Here is a 20,624-nt window from a genome sequence, read left to right on the forward strand (position 1 = left end):
GGTTGAATCCTCCAAGAGGCTAAAGGCTGCCACCTTTCCCTGCCAAGCATAGGCTGGATATGAAGTGACAGGGCATACCAGGTAAGCAGAGGCCAAGTTCAAGACAGAAAATGGGCCGAATTCCAAAAAAACAGGTGATACATGTATATGTATCATGCACGCGCACACACACACACACACACACACCCAATCCAAATGGCTCATTCTCTCCACTCTGGCCTCCCCATTTCCCTCTCCACACTACCTAAAATCAAACCATCTTCCTGACAACTTTTCATATTTTATTTTTATAACACCACCACATCTTCTCCCTTGCAGATATGTTTTCTTGATATGGCTGGTGGTAGCAGCAAAGACACAGACTATCTGGTCACGATGACTTCTCAGTAAAAATATTCTAGGATGGCTTCTCATTGGCCTGTTTTGTAACAAAGGATCATTCCCGGATGAGTACAAATGTGGGGCCAGGAAGAGATGGTGTCATCTGGGGTAAATGCCAACTCTGCTCAGAAGAACAGGTTTTATTACTAGAAGAATGCAGAAAAGTTCAAATAGCCCCTTCAAAATCTTTAAGTACATAATAAAAGCATCATATCACGCGAACAAGAAAAAGGATGAATTAATCAAACAGTGCAGGGAGAACTGGCTATTTATTTGGAAGAACAGAGAGCTGCCAACCTCCTACTACATGTAACAAGAAATATCATGGAAGGATATATGAATAATTTAACATGTCTGCTTCACACACGTCAAAGGAAGAGACATACTTGCCACAGTGCTTGGTTCCAAAAGGGATTTATTGTGACAACACAAAAGCACAATGAAGCGGAAACATTTAACTTTCAACTAGTAGAAGAACTTTATTTCTAAGACTGACCCTTCACACAGGAATTTACAGGGATAAAAAACACGGTGCTGCTTATTTTCCAATGGCTCCACCCAGACCTTCCCCTCTACCTTCTCAGTGCCCACTTGGGCTCACCTGCACGCGGCATCTGGTTGGGTTCCAGCAATTTGGTGCCACAGTTTCACTAGTGACAACATCTCCTACGAGGTGGTCCTTCCTCCATGAGAGCAGCTCCTGTCAGGCTCTGTGACACTTGCTTCCACCCTCTGCCCCTTAAGGACTGAGAATGGTAATGTCTTCCTGGTGATGCTAGTCTCTGGGTGCTTCATTATTCCTTGTTTCTGGCCCAAACCACTGTAATAAGCCTGCCATTAAAATCTTCTTAGTTAGAGTAGAATTCTGTTTTTCACCAGAACCATGGCTGATATAAACAGCCATCCCTATATTGTCGTAAGGAAAAATTCTTCCCTAAAAGTGCTGCATAGAACATTAACACTTAGAAAAGAATTCATCTGTATTGGGGAAATGCCTTCAGCTCTGAATAAAAGACAGCCCTAAGAATAAATAAGAAGCCACTATTGCCACAGTGACACAAAGTCCTAATGGAGAGCAGGTCTGGATAGAGCTGTGCAGCTCAGTGATGTCACCTCTGAGCCAGGCTTTTCCCATCTTGTGGACTGTCATCTTCAGACTATTGCCCTTTAGAGCCACAAGCTATAACCTAGTGTGACATATGGACATGAAGAAGTCCAGGAGAGAGACAATCTCTTCTCATGTCACCACAGAATTTTATCACTGAGATCTTTCCCACAAGCACAACAGAATAGTTTCCAAACACCTCACTGCTCACACATCGACCCCAACAAAATCATTAGAATAGAGTCTTCATGAATGACTTGGACTAACCTGAGTTTAACCCTAAATCATCTGGGGGAAGGCCAGACACAGAGAACACAGAGCCCAGCAAGTACGAAGTAGGGAATGGCTGTAGGGTGGGCAATGTCTCTTGAAACTGCTTATCAAGGTATTCCAAGGAAGCAAAGGAAACCACAGGACAATGGAGGAGGAGACAGTATATTACACTCCATTAAATTAAATACAAATACAGTTCTTGGGTTATACACATCATGCCTAAATAGCTACAGCAATGAAACACCAAGCGTATGACAGGAGCACTTCATTACATACCACTACATTTTATTTGTAGAATGCAGGGAGTGTTACTGTCCGTAACTGACGTTAATCTTTGCGAAATCTATGTAAATATGGTTGTGATTAACAGCACTTACATTATCGACTGAACTGAGACAGCTGAATAACCTCAGAAAAATATTATTTGGTTTTATGGAAGTGGAAGCTCAGTACCAATGGTCATACTCATTCTTGTATGCCAGCAAAGTCAGAGGAAAGGGGAGTGATATGGTTGTAAAACAGAATATACTGGCCACACTACAGAGGGACGCTGGTCGTATTTAGAATAGGACTGATGCAGAGGTAGTTAAAAACCTCACAAAAACATATTTTGGCTTCTTTATTGAAGAGGCCACTCAGCAGCGATGGCCCTAGCCATTTATTTATGTCATGAAACAGGAGAAGGGGTATGTGGCTTGTACTTAAAATTTTCCAAATGTATTTTCATGTATACAGTGGTGTACTGCTGTAAATACCTGAAAACAGGTTCTCTGAGAAAACAGAGATCCTGATTTGTAAAGTCTGCCAATTTCCACAGTGTAAATACTCTCACTAAAGCCAAGCTACCAACACGATGGCACTGAACGTAGAGCTGGGAAGAGAGGTGTAGTGACACATCGTCATACGGTAGTTTCACCATGCAGATTCAACAACACAAATAACCCAAAGAACAAAGATAATAACAAAATACTGTAAAAGAATTAGGAAGGGCTGACTACGTATTACCTTTGTTCTTAATATAATTTAACTGTAAGTTTATACAGTTTAATTTTCAAACAATGACTATGTTTAGCAATGGGCTTGCAAAATTCCTGAAAATTTAATAATCAGCAGTACTTACAAGCCAGTATGAGCCTACTGCAGCAGATTCCTGTGTGTTGGTACGTGTGTATAAATATATTTACAAATACATATAAACCAACATATAGTTATATCCACCTATAAAGACACTGGTAGTAAATAACGTGGGAAATATTAATATAGGCCAGAATAGTTACTTAACTAAGGGTTCAGATTTTCTTTTCACAAGCACGTTGGGCTCTAATATACAAATCAGGGACACCTCAAATTTCTGTTACATTAGCACACTCACATAAGGCCTGCAAACATCAGGGACTCTTCACATAAATGTTTAATCCTGTTGTCATGTAACTTTTTTGAACTCCAGATTCCACTGTGAACATAAGTATAAAGGAATAGCATCCATTACAGTTACAATAAAATTTTGGTATCACATCCGGAATACAATCCTACACAACATCAATTCTACATGAAGATTTTTATCACATGACTTCAATGGATTTCCCCTCAATACAAATTTTCTGGTGAAAAGTTGTAACTTTTCTTGGAAGCTTTCACATATTCAAAACATTAATAAGGCTTTATTCTAGTAGTAACTGTTTGAAGTACAACAAAACGTGACTTTCTAATAATTTGTGGCCTTCTTTGGGTTTCAGTAATCTCACTTTAAAAAACTGTATAACGAATCTGAACGCGTGGATGAAGGCTTCTGGACATTCAGGACGCTGAGAGTGCTTTCACCCTGGTGTGAATCCTCTGATGTTTAGTGAGCACTGACCTCTGACTGAAGGTTTTCCCACATCCACTACACTCATAGGGTTTCTCCCCTGTGTGAGTCCTCTGATGTTTAGTGAGAGCTGATTTCTCACAGAAGGTTTTCCCACACTCATTACATTTATAAGGTTTCTCCCCTGTGTGAGTTCTTTGATGCACAATGAGGTTTGACTTCACACAGAAGGATTTCCCACATTCATTACATATAAAGGGTTTCTCTCCTGTGTGTGTTCTCTGATGTACAGTTAGGGCTGACCTGTGGCAGAAGGATTTTCCACATGCGTTACATTCATAGGGTTTCTCCCCTGTGTGGGTTCTCTGATGTTCAGTGAGGTTTGACTTCACACAGAATGTTTTCCCACACTGCTTACATTCATAGGGTTTCTCTCCTGTGTGCGTTCGCTGATGGTTGGTAAGATGTGGTTTCTGACAAAAGGATTTCCCACATTCAGTACATTCATAGGGTTTCTCTCCTGTGTGTGTTCGCTGATGTTGAGTGAGGTTTGACTTCTCCCAGAATGTCTTCCCACATTCACCACATTCGAAGGTTTTTTCTCCTGAGTGAGCTCTTCGAAGCTGGGTGAAGTGTGACTTCTTGTTGGAAGTATTTCCATTTTCATTGTGCTGATAAGGTTTCTCCCCCATGTGTACTATCTGATGTTTAAAGAGGGCTGACTTTTCCCATGTTTTGTGATTTACTTTATATTCATGGGGGATTTTTCTTGGGTAAGTTCCCTGAGGGATAATGAAAGTTGAATTGTCACAGAAAATTTGCCCATATTCATCAAATTCATAAGGATTGTCCCCTGTAAGAGCTCTCTGATGTCCCAATCTTAAATCCACAAAGAAGGACTTCCCACAAATACTGCATTCATATGGCTCCATTTCCAAATGAGTTCTCTGAGATAAATTGAGCTTCAAACTTTGGATGAAGGTTCTTCCACATTCATTATATTTACAGAGTGTCTCTCCTCTCTGAGCTTTCTTGTTTGTGAAAAAGGCTGCCTCCCCATGGAAGCCTTGTCCATTTTCATTATACTCAAAAGGCTGGTTAAAAATAGGCTGAGTGAGATCTGGGCTATGATGGAGGACATTCCTTTTTTGATTATATTTATAAGATCTCCCTCCAGTAGTTTTCTCATGCCTAATGTCAAGGAGTAACTTCTCATATACATTAAACTCATCCGACTTCTTTCCAGAATAGTTCTTTCTGTTAATAATTAAGCCTGAAATGTTCTTCAAACTCATTTCACATGAGTCACATATCTTACACAGAAAATTTCTGGAAGGAACGGAGTCTGTACCTAGACTGAAAGTTTTTCTTACTCTATCACCACTATTTGTACTTAACTTTTTGTTGGTGGTGAAAGCAAGTTGCCAAAAATGTTCATCTTGATTTTCCTGGCTGCTCTCTATCAGGTCATCAACTTTCCAGTCTTCTAGAAATGAGAAAAATAACCACATCTTATGAATCCTAGTACACTTCCAATGGAACGGGACTTTCACACAAATGTCCTATTACGTAGTCACTTCTATTGTTTTGGGCTCAGTTTCTTGGTGTGAACTAAATCTATGTATACATTTCCTTTGTCCTTCTGGTTTGAGTGGAAAATAAATACTTGCTGCGGTGGAAACAGGGAAAGCAAAGTGGCAATGCCATTTACTTTATAAATATAACCTTCAAAACTGGACAGACAAAGGTGAAATAAAATTCAAAGCCTAGGGAACTGGAGAGTGGCTGATCCTCAGAGAAGGGAGTGAGCCCAATGGAGACAGTAAACACTGAATAAAGTGACACTGAAGATTAGGAGACCAAAGGATGCTTTCAAAGGATGAACTATGATAGAACAGAGTTTAGCCCTAATCCCCTCATACACTGATTACTGGGGGGAGGGGGGAGTGGGATATTACTGCTGGAGTACTTGCTTCTACTCTGCACATCAACACCATACTAAAATTCTGAAAACACTAACTTCCTCAGGTTCAGAATAGTCCTATAGGCTAGGATCTAGTTTTGCCTTTAACTCACAAAGAATAATTTTTTTTTTTAACTCCCATGAAAGAAGCAGACTGGAGAAGGTGAAATGAATTCAAGACGTGGTGAGCAAGGGATGGACATTTTCTGAGAGTTCTTCACTTAGGGAGAAGGAAGCTCTGAGAACTGGGTAAGTTCGACAAGGGAGTTTTGCTGTAATTGTTGTTGCTGTTTTAAGGAAAACAGACTGAGAAACGTATGACAGGGCGATTTCAGCTGGACATGTCCTTATCCCCACACAGCTTGATGACTGTGGTAGGATCCACAGGAATTTGCAGGTTGCCATTTCTTTTTTTCCCCTTTGACATATCAACATCAAAATAGATTTCTGAAAGCACCTAGTTCCTCATGTTTTAAGGGACAATGCTGTACCCCAGACTCTTATCTAGTTGTGATTCACAACAACACAGATGTCCAACAGGAAATACAAAACAGATGAGGGACAGGCCACTTCTGCAAAAGGCCCAGGTTCATTTTGTTTTGTCACAGCTGTTAATGAAGCTGGCCCAGCCATCAAGTCGTATGTTTTGTTACTTCAGTCTGCGGGCTTACTTTTCCCCAAAACAACTTTTGTTTCTGAAGCAGTACTGATGTTTAAGCCTGCTTTTATTTATATCCAGATTTATCTTTTACATCAAGGTTTTCTGCATTCATATCTAGCCTCATCTTGGCTTTTACTTACTTGTGAGACCCATAATGAACACATTTCTCTATATGGTTCTGACACCTTCAACAAACTTTATCATAAAAATTCTTGGCTATACTTTACGGCTGCTTCCCAATGCAGCAATGTTAATCACATGTTAAAAGAAATCTCTAACAGCCCATTGCTCCAAAGACTAACTGATAATAGTTATCATCTTGGCAAACACAAACCAAAACAAAAACTGGATTCACATTACGAGTTCACGTCATAATTCCTCAAGTCCATTAAAAAACTACCTGTGCAGCTCTAACTGAATCTCTAATAAATTGCTCGTTCTCAGCAACACACCTATCACTTAATCAGCTACACCAGCCTTGGCTCTCCTTGCGACTGGGACATCCTTCAGGAAAGGCTACTTACTTTAATTTAAAACAACAAGCCACAAAAATAATATTAAAAGACAAAAGCCAACAAACTCTAAAACATCCCTACCATTTTCAGCTTCCACTTGCTGCCTTTAGAAGAAGTTACTGTCTGTATAAAAATTCCATTGCTCAAGGCTACACCCTTTGCCATGGTCATAGTCTAGCTCTTGGTTAAGTGTTACCAAAATCCTGTTTCCTCTGACCTCATTGAAGAGACAGTACATTAATGATTCTAAAAAAGCAATGTACTTATGAATTATTTCCAACCTGTACCTGATGAACTGTAATACACGAGGACAGAATATGGGAATGTGCATTTAGGAAAAGCACTACAGAATGCTCTCTGAATGGATGAAGAAGAGTGATTGCTTCTAAACTTGGCTCCATAGTTATGCAACAAAGTAATTATTAAAATATAAGAATTAGGAAGAGTATGAAGGGCCTTCTCTTTGGGAAAACAAAATCTCAACAAGGAAAGAAACCCTAAGCAACAATCACATGGTCAGGCCTGAGTTTTGGGGTTACAGCTACTAGTGTAGAAAATACGGACTATTAAAGTTCTAGCAAAAAACTGAGCTCTGACTTAAAATAAATGAAATAATAACAACAAACCATTACTATACACCATACAAAGTTCAAATACTTTACACGTACAATTTTAATTAAGTTTCTGAGAAGGCAAAACAAACAAAAGTAAAAGTTACAGAAAAAAGAGAAAATGTTTATAAGTGAAATTTAAGATTTAAGATAGTATGAGGTTTAGTACACATTCTGAAGAGCAGAAAGACACTGAGATATACAGAATAGGACCGCATTGTGATAGTCAATGAAAGGAGACTGTAATTTCATTTATGGATAAGGAGTAACTTTGTTGGGTTAGTGAAAGATAAATTGGATCCTTTGGGTAAAAAAATAACCAGTTAAAAATAAGATCGAGTCAGGAATGACAGAACACAGAGTTAATGGTTTTGAACAACATCAGTAAATAAGTGAGAAAATGAAGAGATGCAGAAGATGGTTCTGAAAGGAAAACAACCACAAAAGTATGAAAAGACTAGTACTAGGAGATGATGGGTTCAGTATGCTGACCCCGTGGTAGTAATGGATGGTAGACTGTTCCTTATTTGACCCCTGGGAAACGAGTCTCTCTAATTTTCATGTGACTCACACTGATCCTCTCAAGCTCCTCTAATGATGAGATTTAATGGACTTACACACCTTGTAAAAGCGGTATTGTCCCAGGACCACCTCTCTCATTTCCAAACAACCACTCTGTAGAAAAGGGGTCTGCAAATTGTGACTACAAGGCGGTGGTCCTAGAACTAAGAATACTTTTTATGTTTTTAGAGGGAAAAAGATGGAAGGGGCAGTAGAGAGGAGTGAAGAGGAAGCACAGGAGGAAGAGAAAGAGGTAAGAAGAGGAGCAGCAGCAGCAGTGACCAAGACCATGTGTGGCCCACTAAGCCTAAAATATTTACTATCTGGTCTTTAACAAAAAAGTTTGCCTATCTCTAATCTAGAAGACTTCATCTAGCCCCAACCTTTAACCCCACCTAAAGCTGATGGCTTTCAAATGGATACTTCTAGTTCTGGCCTCAACCATGTACTTATATGATGTGTTTCAAATCTCCTATTCAATCCCAGATTACAACAATTATCTCAAGCTTCTGTCCAAATGTAAAATTTGTAGCAACTCCCCTATAATCTCTCCTCCGGATTTTCTCTATCTCAGTCAATGGTACCCTAAATTATCAGATGCAAGAGACAAATCATTGGAATCAGGCTTAACTCCTCTCTTTCTCTCTATATCCAACCCAGCGGCAAATCCTCTTGGCCTCATCTTAAGATATACGTACAAATCTACAATTTCTCAGCACTTCCAACATTGCCTTAGCCACTGTCCTCTCTCCTCCAGAGTACACAATAGTGTCCTGTTGATATTTTTCCCTTGCTCATGCCTAAGCACCGCCTACCCACCACATATTCACTGCACAGAAGTCAGAGAGATCCTTCAAAACTGTAGATCTGATAGCTAAATCTGATTTACACTGAGTCAAAAGAGCCTGAAGATTTCCCAAATCACTCAAAATACAATTAACGTATCTGTCACGGTCCCTGCTACTTCTATGACATCATCTCCTGCCAATCTCCCTCATGCCCACTCACCTCCCACAATGCTGACAGCCTTGCCATTCTTCTGACACTCTGAGAGCACACCTGTCTAAGAAGTTCAGCACCTGATGTTCCCTCTGCCTGGAATTCTCAGAATCCACATAGCTCACACTTTTATTAGAGACTCATTTCTACTGTGGACCTCATCAAAAAGGTTTTCCCTTGACTTCTTTACCAAATAACACATTCCATCATTCTCCAAACCCCTTTCCACTGCTTTAACTCTTCATAATACTTACCACTGCCTGACACCACGTGTGTGTATGTATGTACACATACCCACACACACAACCCTGTACCTACACACGTATGCTTTTTGCCCCTCAGTGTAATATACACTCTTTGATAACAGGGACATACTTTTAATTACCTACAAACGAAACTGGGTCACGGTGGGAGCTCAGCATGTATCTGTTAAATGAATATATAGAAGTATTGCTTGGATACATACCATCTAATAAAAGATGTCTAAAGACAACAGAGGGAAGGTGAACAATTTTAAAAGCTAAACTAGCCAAGAAAAATTACCTAAGATGAAGCCAACTGAGTTTGGATTATGGGTATAGGCAAATCACTCTAAGATGTCAAAGAACAAATGACAGTGTTTATGAATGAAAGTAACATATGAAGGATGTGATTAAGGTAATAGAGGGATGTGGGCCAACTGTTCTTAATCACTTCAAAAGGTCTGGGGCTAAAAAAAGAAATTTCTAAAAAATATTTCAAAGTTGATAAACCATAAACCAGTGGCCTAAGGTCTCATTTCCTCTGGCTTTCATCTGCCTGAGAACTTACTAACTCACCTGAGAGGTACTGTTTTGGGAATCTTTCCTCTGGTATCCAGGGCTCTTCTCCTTGCTCAATCTTGAAGATCACTTCTGGCTTAGTAATGCAATTCCCTGTAAAGAAAACAACACAGGACTATGGCTAAACAGCCTGGCTTTGGGGACTGAAAAAATGACGAGGAAGAAAGGCAGAGCTTCAGGAGCTATCTAAGGAGGTGCAGAAATGAGCCAATCCTGGAGGAGGGAAGGACATAGCATTCTTTATAGTGGCCAAAGGGACTGGTCCTCTTAGAACCTTGAGTCCCAGTCAGAAAATTCCACAAGGAGTTCTTATGTTTCATCAACTAAGAAATGCATGCTACTGGTAATCACATGGGAAAAAAATTCTTACCTACTGAGACAAGGTGGCTGTAATTTTCCAGGATCACATCTCTGTATAATATCTTCTGAGTAGGATCCAGTAGGTACCACTCTTCCTGGGTGAAGTCCACACACACATCTCTGAATGACACTTGTTCCTGTAACAGTATATTCCTTTTCTATATGAAGTTGTCAGAGCGATATGAGTGGAAAACATTTAAAAGAACTAATCTCTTTAGAATTTACTAAAAATTGATATGTAGGATTGCCTTCTTTTATGTTAGAGTATGTACGATAAAAGTAGTATCTTATACAAACTGAGTTTCCACTAGGGGCCTGGAACTGTCCTAGTTGCTACAAATATGATTCCCGATAAGGAGACATACACAGTAACATTTATTAAATTAGACATTGTAGGAGCTAACAGTATGCACAAAGTAGACTGTGGTAACCAAGAAAAAGTTAGTTCTTTCATATTGTCTTTTATATTATCAGGTTAACTTACACTGAGGAAGGAAGGAAGTTGTTAAAATGAATAGAGGAACTGAAATTAATATGGTACAGGCCCTAACCAAGCTCAACTGATTAAAGTGACCAGCTCTGCATTCTACCTGCCTACCAGAGAAAAAAGGATGGATCCTCTCAGCTAAAAGAGATCGTTTTCTGGAGCCTCTACCAATATTTGTGTTGTTAAATACAACGCTTGGCATCCAATAAAAAAATTTCATGTTATATGAAGACACACAGACCAAGAAAAAAAGGACAATAAAAGCAGACTCTTGGGAGGTTCGGATACTGGAATAAATAAGAACTTCAAAATGAATTATGATTGATATGTTCAATAAAAAGAGGAAAATATGAATAAAATAAATGAAAGGATGGGAGAAGTTCAACAGATATGTGGTTCTGTGTGTTGTGGAGAAAGAATTATTAGAGCAGGCCTAAGACTGCTGTTCTTTGAAAGGTCTGCTGCAAGGGTGTCCCTTGGCTGGCATCCAGGAGCTTGGATTTCTGGAGGGTTCTCACCATTCCTTGATAAGAATGGTTCACTGTGCCTAACCTGTTTGTGTAAACAATATGGTTTATGCTGCACACATGCATTCCTTCTGGAGTCTAGAATTTCGTTACATGCTGAGCAGAGAGTATCTATGTGACTAGCCCCTGATAGAAGCTGAGCACTGAATGTATGTCGAGATTCCCTGGCAGTCATTTCATACCTGTCGTCACACCTCATTGCTATACGACTTACGTCTTTACTAGGAGAAGACTCTTAGAAGCTTGTGCCTGGTCTCCTCTGGGCTATGCTCCACATGCCTTTTCCCTTTGCTGACTGTGCTTTGTATCCTTTCACTTTAATAAGTCACAGCTATAAGTACAGCTACATGCTGAGTCATCTTGGCACATCACTGAACCTGGCGATGGTCCTGGGGATCTCTGATACATGTGTATACACAGACAAGTACATACATACATACATCAAATGGGCATTCTAAGGTTGAAAATTACAATACCTGAAATTAAGAACTCATTAGATGGGTTCAAATCACGTGAGAGAAAGAAGACACAATCTAAAATGTATGCACCTAACAAAAGAATATCAAAATACATACAGCAAAAACTGATAGAACTGAAAGGAGAAATAAACAGATCTATAATTATAGCTGAAGACTTCAATATCCCTCTGTCAGTACTGAGAGATAAAGCAAGCAGAAAATCAGTTAAGCATACAGATGAGCTGAACAGCGCTATAAATCAACATGATCTAATTGACATTTGTAGAATACTCCATCCAAAAAGACAAAACACACATTCTATCATTCTATTCCAGCTCACACGGAATATTCATCAAGACAGATCACAGTCTAGGCCACAAAACACATCCGGACAAATTTAAAACAATAGCTATCATACAAAACATGTTCTCAGACCACAATGGAATTAAATAGAAATCAATAAACAAGAGATAGGTGAAAAACTCCCTAAATACATGAAAGTTAAACAACATAGTTATAAATGACTTAGAGGTCAAAGAAGAAGTCTCAAATGAAATTTTAAAATATTTTAAATGAAATGGAAAAAAAATGAAAATACCATGTATCAAAATTTGTGGGATGCAATGAAAGCAGTGCATAGAGGGAAACGTACAGCATCAAATGTATATATCAGAAAAGATTTAAAATCAACAACTTAAGCTTCCATCTCAGTAAACTAGACCAAAAAAAGGGAAATTAAGCCTGAAGCAAGCAAAATAAAGGAAATAATAAAAATCAGTTTAACTGAAAACATGAAAAAAATAGAAAAAGTCAATGAAATCAAAAGTTGCTTCTTTAATTAATAAACCTCCAAAGTAACCAAGAAAAAAAGAATAAAGAAGCAAATTGTGAATCTCAAAAATGAAAGATAGGTGACACTACTAATCCTAATGACATAAAAGAATAATAAGAAAATACTACAAACAATTCTATTCCTGAAAAATTGATAACATACATGAACTCAACAAATTCCTTAAGACACAACTACCAAATTCACAAAAGGAGAAACAGATAACCTGAAGAGACTGTTAAAAAAATTGAATCCATAATTAAAACACTTCCAAAACAGAAAAGCACCAAGCCCAGACGGTGTCACTGGTCAACTCCACTAAACATCTAAGGAAAAGATAGTAACAATTCTCCATAATCTGCTCCGGTAAATAACACTTCCAAACTCATTATGAGGCCAACAATACCCTAATACCAAAAATAGATCAAGATATTATGAGAAAAATAAAGATCAATAACTCTCAATAACAGATGCAAAAATCCTCAAATATCGGCAAATCAAATCTGACAAAATATAAAAAGAAATACGGATCACAACCAAGTGGAATTTATTGCAGGTATGGAAGGCTGGGTCAACATTAAAAAAAAAATCAATCAATATAATTTAACACATGAAAGAAGAAACAGTACATATCATATCATGAAGAAAAAGCATTTGACAAAATCCAACAGTCATTCATAATAAAACCTCTCAGCAAACTAGGAATAGAGGGGAACTTTCTCAACTTGATGAAGACCCTCTATAAAAACCCTACAGCTAACATCATACTTAATGTTAAGAGGTTGGACACTTCCCTCTAAGCTGCAGGAACAGGGCAAGGCCGTCCTGTTGCAATACTCCTATTCAGCTTTGTACTGGACATCATAGCTAGTGCAGAAAGACTTAAAACAAGGCAAAACAAACAAACAAAAAAACTGAAATAAAAAGTATATGATTAGGGAAAAAAACTGTCTTTATTCAAAGTCAACATGATTGTGTATGTAGAAAATCCCAAAGAATCTGCAAAAAGAAAAAGAAAAAAAATCCTGGAAGTAATAAGCAAATTTAGCAATCACATAGGATACAAGGTCAATACAAAAAAGTTAACTGTTCTCCCATTATCAGAATTAACAATGGAAATTTCAAATTTTTGAATTAAAAATATCCCATTTACAACACCACCAAAAAAAAAAGTACTCAAGTATAAATCTAACACAATTACAGGAATATGCAGAAAAACAAAAACTGTTGGAAGAAGTCAAACAGCTAAATAAATGGAGAGATATTCCATATTCATCAGTCAGAAGACTCAGTATTGACAAGATGTCAATTCTTCCCAACTTATACTATAACTCAATGCTATTCAAATAAAAATCCCAGCTATTTTTTAGACATTGACAAAATGATTCTGAAGCTTATATGGAAAGGTAAAAGACCTAGATAGCCAACAAATGTGGAAGAAGGAAAAAGAGGATTTATGGTACCTGATTTCAAGACTTACATAAAGCTGTAAGTAACCAAGACAGTATGTTATTGGTAAAAGAGACACATAGATCAGCGGAACAGAATAGAGGGGCCAGGAACAGATCCACTGAAATAGAGTCAACTGATTTTGTGTGTGTGTGTGTGTGTGTGTGTGTGTGTGTGTGTGTGTATGGTATAGTTGATGTACTATACATAAGCTTCAGGTGTACAATATAGTGAGTCACAATTTTTAAAGGTTATTTTCCATTTATAGCTATTATATAACATAGGCTATATTTCCTGTATTGTGTATCTTTGTATTTTTACTTATTTTACTTACTTATTTTATATACAGTAGTTTGCACCTCAATCCCCTACTCCTATCTAGCCCCTCCCTCCTTCCCTCTCCCCACTGGTAACAACTAGTTTGTTTATCTGTGAGTCTGTTTCTTTTTTGTTATATTCACAAGTTGTTTTTGTTTTATTTAGTCAACCTATTTTTTGACAAAGGCAAATACCTAAATGGAGAAAAAAAAGTCCTTAAACAAATGATTCTTAAACAAGTGTACATCCATGCAAAAAAAGAACCTAGACACAGACTTTATATCTTATACAAACATGAATTAAAAATGAGTCACAGACCTAAATGTAAAACGCAAAACTACAAAACTTCTAGAAGAAAATATAGAATATAGAAAATCTGTGTTATCTTGGATTTGGTGATGAGTTTTTAGATACAACAGAAAAATCATTCCATTAAAAAACATTCCATTAAAAAAAATACATGGGTTGGATTTCATTAAACGAAATCTTTTGCCTTGCAAAAGACACTTCTTAACAAATGAAAGAACAAGCCATAGACTGGAAGAAAATATTCACAACATGTGTCTAATAAAGGATTGCATTCAAAATGTACAAAGGAACTATGAATACTCAATAGTAAGAAAACAAATGACCTAACTGAAAAAACAGACAAAACATCTGAACAAACACGTCAAGCAAAGACATATGGATAGCAAATAAATTTATGGACAGATGCTCAATATCATCTGTCATTAGGGAAATGCAAATTAAAACAAAAATGAGATACCGCTGACACATTTATTAGAATAGTTAAATCTCAAACAATGACAGTGTCAATTTCGGGTCCAGATGCAGAACAACAGGAATTCTGATTCATAGTTGGTAGGAAAGCAAAATAATGCAGCACTTTTGTAAAACTGGCAGTTTCTTACAAAGCTAACAATAGTCTTAACACATGATCAAGCAATTTCACACTGTAGGTATTTAAAATCTTACATCTATGAAAAAACCTACATTATGAATGTTTCCAGCAGCTTGATTCATTATGACCAAAAACTAGAAGGAAACAAGAGTCCATGGGTTAACAACTCTGAAATTACTTGTATGTGTATGTTGGAACTGAACAATTAAGTAAATGAAATGAGGATGGTGGTAGCCAGACTGCTAGAATGGGAGTTACAGACAAGCACAGGGAGAAAGCTAGAATGTTCCATGTGCTAATGATTACAACAGGAGACGTCATTAATGTAAACTAATGCTTAGCTTAATATAGACAGAGATGGTTACAGACTGAAATGTTTATAGTTATGTGTATATATGTGAGTTAGTACATATATATTATTTCCTTGTTCAGTCAGCTGAGAGGGTTTATAAGCACACCAGTAGCAACAGGCACACCCAGCCCCTCAACCTTGGTTTCTAACATCATTCTCCAATAAAAGGAACCAGAGCTCTTCAGAAAAAAAATGCCTAATTCTAAGGCAGGAAATATATAAGATGAGCCTGGAATATCTTCTTGTACCAGAAATTATGGAAGAAGTACTCAAAAACACAATAATGGCGTAGGTCACAAGGACACAGGAACCAGTTGAAAGTACTCTAGTTAATAACCAAGCTGGAACAATTTGAGCAACAAAATGAACAAGGTAGTATTGGACTATAAACAAAGTATAAAATAACTAGTCATGAGTTCATTTTGGTATAAAAATTGACTGAGTTAACAAACAGGAGAATACACGAATCTAATCTCCTGTGCAGAATTCCTAATAATTTATGTGGCTACTTCACCATGAAGGAGGTGTAGTAGAACTCCACATTTTCTTCCAAAGAGTACAGTATGAAAACAGGAAAAAGGAATAATTTTACAGTGGAGAAAGCTGACCATACAACCTCAGCCAGGTGATCAACGGTGACATATCAACTGTGAAAAGTAATGTTGAGAGCATTTACCCCTTGATAAGATGTTGCCAAATGACACTTTACCTCTGTGGTCCTTCTCCAAGAAACCAATAACCCCAGTCTAATCACGAGAAAAATAGCAGACAATTCCCAAGTGAGGGACATCTACAAAACACTCCTCAAAACTGACAAGGTCATCAAAAACAAGGGAAGTCTGAGAAACTGTCACAGCCAAGGGGAGCCTAAGGAAACAGGATGACTAAGTGAAATGTGGTATCCCAAAGCAGAAAACCTACATGAGGGGGAAAAAAACCCATGAACAATTATTCAAGACAAATGATACACCAGAAACATTTTGTAAGTCATATAAAAAACAAGCATTAGTATCCCTAATATACTAAGACACCAAAATATACCTAGATTTCACTGAATATAACTAGACGTTGAAAAAAAAGACAGAAACCTAAGAGCAAAATGGGCAAAAGACATGAACAGATAGTTCACAGAAATATAAATACAAGACACCTTTTACACTTGATTTACATACATAAAAAATATTCAGCCTCACTCATAGTTAAGAAAATTGCAGATGTAAACTACATAAGACACTACTTTTTACCTATTAGCTGCTAACATTAAAAAGTTAAACCACATATTTCTATGGGAGAAGCTGTGGAGAAACAAAACACTTTCATGCAGTGCCAGTAGAAATACAAAAATGATACTATAATCCCATCAAACAGATCAAGTTTATCAATTGTATTCAACCCTTTGACCTGGCAATCTCACTTCTGGGAATTTATCTGATAGAATAAAACTACAAGTACAAGGTTATTCATTAAAACATGGTTTGTAGTAGCAAAAGGCTGAGTTAATAACTAGTTTAATGAACTATGGAACATTCACAACTGAATTACCATGCAATTACAACAAAGAAAGCAGCAATCCATGTTCTGTTAAGAAAGATCCCTGGGACAGTGAAGGAAGTGAAGAAAAGCAAAAAAAGAGGATGGAAAATAGTGTACAGACGGACTACTCAGTGTGGTTCCCTGAGTAGCAGAATCAGCTTCACCTGGGAATTGATTAGAAATGCAGCCTCCAGGTGCCCACCCAGATCTACTAAATCAAAATCTGCATTTTAACACATTGCCAGTGATGTACAGGTGCATCTAAGTTTAAGAAGCCCTAAGAATAATATATTCCCTTTTTTTAAGCTGCACTGTAGTCAGTTATAACGTGTCAACTTCTGGTGTACAGCATAATGTAATATATTCACTTTTAAATAAAGGCTGAGGGCACACAAATTTTCTTTTAACTGAATAAAAAAACACTGGGAGGACAAACAATAAACTAGAAATAATGGATACCTATAAAGGGTGACAATACATTCCAGTTCGTCTGGGACTGTCCCAATACATGGCAGTCATCCCAGCACAATTGTTATTAAAACTTCTTTCACTCGCAGTGAAAGCGTCACAGTTTAGATGAGAAATAAATGTCACCCTACCTGGAGGAAGCATCAGATACAGAGAGACTGGGGGTGTGAATTTTTACTTACATTTTTATTGTATCATTTACTTTACCATGTTAATATATTACCAATTCAAAATATATATATATATATATATTTTTTTAAAGACAAAATCAGTCAGGAAAAACAGGTATACTGAGAAGGGCAGTGGGCTAAGGATATACAAAGCAATGGATAAGCAATAAACTCAGGGATAAGCAATGCTGGGGCAAAAAGGCAAAGACAATTTCATGAGGGATAGAAGATAGACAACAGAGGAGACTCTGAAGACAAAGAGACTACGGATAATAGTACCAAATGCTGCAAAACGGTCAAGTAAGACAAAATTGGATTTGACTACAATTTGGTAGCCTTTTCCACCATTGATTCAGGTGACTGGTGGTGAAGGAGCAAGACTGCATTGATTAGGCTGAAATGGAAATGCAGAGACAAAAGTTAGGACTACCTGCTACTCATGCTAGAAATACAAATGTGCAGACCCAAGGTTTTATAAACCTTTATAAACTTGAGAAAATCCATTTTAAGTCAAAGTGGGAATAAACAAAAAAACTCACCTGGGATTTGTTCATTTTTCACTCTTAGTGGAGGAAGGAGCGCTGAGGGAGAAGGAAGAAAGAAGTAAGAACTTGGCCTGCCTTGTAGTTCCTGGATTCACCTGCCTACACAGCTCCACACAAAAGATACTTACATGTCCATGTGTGGCTCCGATTTATGTTGAGCTTAGACATGATACTTTTCACTGAGTGAATGTAAACATTTGTTTCTTATTGATTTATTACCAATATAGGTTCTGTGACACAGAAAAATTAAAAACATGAGAAGATGAGTTTAATATGTAACAGTAAGCTAAAGGAGGAAACACTAAAGATTTGTCAAAACTGATGTTGTATGGGAAAAAAAACACCCCAACCACATTGTTAATCTATTTAATCTATTTACCTGCTAAAACCATTAATCCTGTGAGGTCAGATAACCCAAGAAAGGTCTTAAAAAAGGGATGGGGGTGTTTAAGGCAAGATTAAAAAAGAAAAAAAAGTCTGTTCTAACCTATTCACAATCTTCAAAAGGATCTTTTAATAAAAAAACTATCTTTGGCCAAACAGTGACAAAAGAACCTGCAGTGGCCCAGAAATCTGCAGACCTGACTTTTAACCTTGGTTCTGGCACTAAAAAATTGCACGATCTGAGCCAGTCACCTTCTCGGGCTCAATTTTTTTTTTTTTTTTTTCATCTTTCATTAGGACACAAACAACCCAGAAAGGACTTGCCTGTACTACCATCCTGGGAGTCTACACGGCCAGGAGAGCAGGAACCTCAGCATTTCTCCTGATGCCATCAACAATGGGACACTGTTTGAGGGCAGCTTGCCTCAGGAAGGAGTGAATGGATAATGAGGGAGGAGGGGGTGTGTAGGGACAGATAATGAGACTTTCCTTAGCTATGGCTAGTGAGCCTTTCTACTCGGACCATGCCTTCAAATTCTCCAAAGAGGTGACATTTTCTGTGTAGCCTGAGTGCCCACCCCTCTCAGCTCCAGCTCACCTCTCTCTTCTTAAATTTGTCCCAGACCTTCCACCGCCACACAGCCTTCGATGGCTTCAGGATACTGTGTCATGATTATACATAACAAATAACAAATGAATACACAATAAATAATAACTGGGGAGCTGGGTGATGTTAGAGCTAGGAGAAAGCCTTGGTGGCTAGCTGGTCCAGCCCCTTCCAACTCCATTTCATAAACGAGTTAACTGAGGAACGGAGGCCCTGGAAACGTGTCCAAGCTCCAGCCGCAACAAACACACACAACAGCAGCTAACTAATGTGAGAGCTCAAAAGAACACAATACGGCAAGCATTCTCGATATCAGCATTTTGGAGATGCGAAAACCAAGCCTCCTGCCGGCTATCTGGTCCGGGAAACCCATTTATTTCCGACCACCTGCCTGGAGCACTCGTTCCCCCCCGCCCCCCACAGCCGCCCTGCTCCCCGTAAGCCCAGCGCACAAGCAGCGTACACGCACACGTCACCCGGCGGAGCGCGCGCACGCGCACTCGCTCTTCCCCGCACCCCTGCCCCCTCCCCGTGGGTCCAGCGCACACGTCACGCACGCGCACTCCCCACCCGCGGCCACACGACGGCGCCTCCCGCTCCGCTCCGGGGCTGGAATGCTGCGGGCCGAGCGAGCCCGAGAGCCCGCGTTCCCGCTCGGGATCTCGGCCCCTGTAGGCAGAAACGCCCCCGCCTGCCGTCCCTTCAGTTCTACAGGCGCCGAAGATTCCTGCGGCCCCGCTGGTGCTCGCGGGGCTCCAACCACCACCTGGCACCGCTGCCTCCGCCGGCTCCCTGAACCGCGCGGGGCCCCCTCGGCCCTCACCCCCTCCCTCAGGGGCTCACCCGCAGCTCCCTTGCCGCGTGGACCTGGAAGCCAGGAATTGTTTCCCACGAGGGGCTTGGAGGCCGGGGAAGGACAAGCCGGGAGGAGAAGGCGGGGATGCACATGCGCAGAGGGAGGGAGCGGCGCGGCGGCGGCGGCGAGCTGGAACTAGGCTCCTGGCTGCTTGGGTTGGCTAGGTGGCTTTACCTTTAGAAGCGGTGCCTCACTCCTAAATTGTAAAAGTAAGCTAACGGCAGTACAGTACCTCGCTAGCGGTTTTTATGAAGATTAAAGGCGTGTACATCGTAAAAGCACTTAGGACCGCGTCTGTAACATGAATTGTTCAGTACATTCCTTAAGGTTACCTTACCCCAATATACACAATGCCCACTCCTTTAGAGAGTTTCTGCCTTGTTGACGGAGTTGAGAGGTTGCTGTCTGATATACTCACTCCTGCTTCCTGGAACCTGGATTCTGTCTGTGTCCCAGAGATGTACATCAAAGCACTGTGTGTTTTAGACTAGACACAAGCCAAGAGAAGTAAAATTGTGCATGAATTTTATTTATGGACGTGGACAGATATTAGTTTAGTTTTGATAAGTTTATCTTCTAGCAGTTTAGACAATAAGTTTATGTAAACTAAAATAAGATCTGAGATCAGCATATTATTTGGAATGAGGAAAAAAGCAAGCTAGCAATTCAGTTTTAATAATAAA

The 20,624-nt window shown here is 38.9% G+C and overlaps 1 protein-coding gene across 4 annotated transcripts; it reads right to left on the reverse strand.

The window, feature by feature from the left end:
- Positions 1–779: 779 nt before the first annotated feature.
- Positions 780–20,223, reverse strand: ZNF248 (zinc finger protein 248). 4 transcript variants are annotated; one of them, XM_032491785.1, is made up of 7 exons: positions 19,929–20,223; positions 19,077–19,140; positions 18,223–18,324; positions 18,089–18,130; positions 10,068–10,194; positions 9,695–9,790; positions 780–5,049 (listed from the first exon to the last, which is right to left on the reverse strand). In XM_032491785.1, the coding sequence occupies exons 4-7, from the start codon at positions 18,101–18,103 to the stop codon at positions 3,557–3,559; spliced, it is 1,731 nt and encodes a 576-aa protein (XP_032347676.1). In that variant the 5' UTR covers positions 18,104–18,130; positions 18,223–18,324; positions 19,077–19,140; positions 19,929–20,223; the 3' UTR covers positions 780–3,556. The 4 variants fall into 4 exon arrangements, with proteins under 4 accessions (XP_032347676.1, XP_014418150.2, XP_032347674.1 ...); XM_014562664.2 differs by having other exon boundaries at positions 780–5,052; positions 19,929–20,217; XM_032491783.1 differs by lacking the exon at positions 19,077–19,140 and having other exon boundaries at positions 780–5,052; positions 19,929–20,217.
- Positions 20,224–20,624: the final 401 nt, after the last annotated feature.

Source organism: Camelus ferus, chromosome 11, assembly GCF_009834535.1.
Source record: "Camelus ferus isolate YT-003-E chromosome 11, BCGSAC_Cfer_1.0, whole genome shotgun sequence".
Classification (NCBI taxonomy): Eukaryota; Metazoa; Chordata; class Mammalia; order Artiodactyla; family Camelidae; genus Camelus; species Camelus ferus.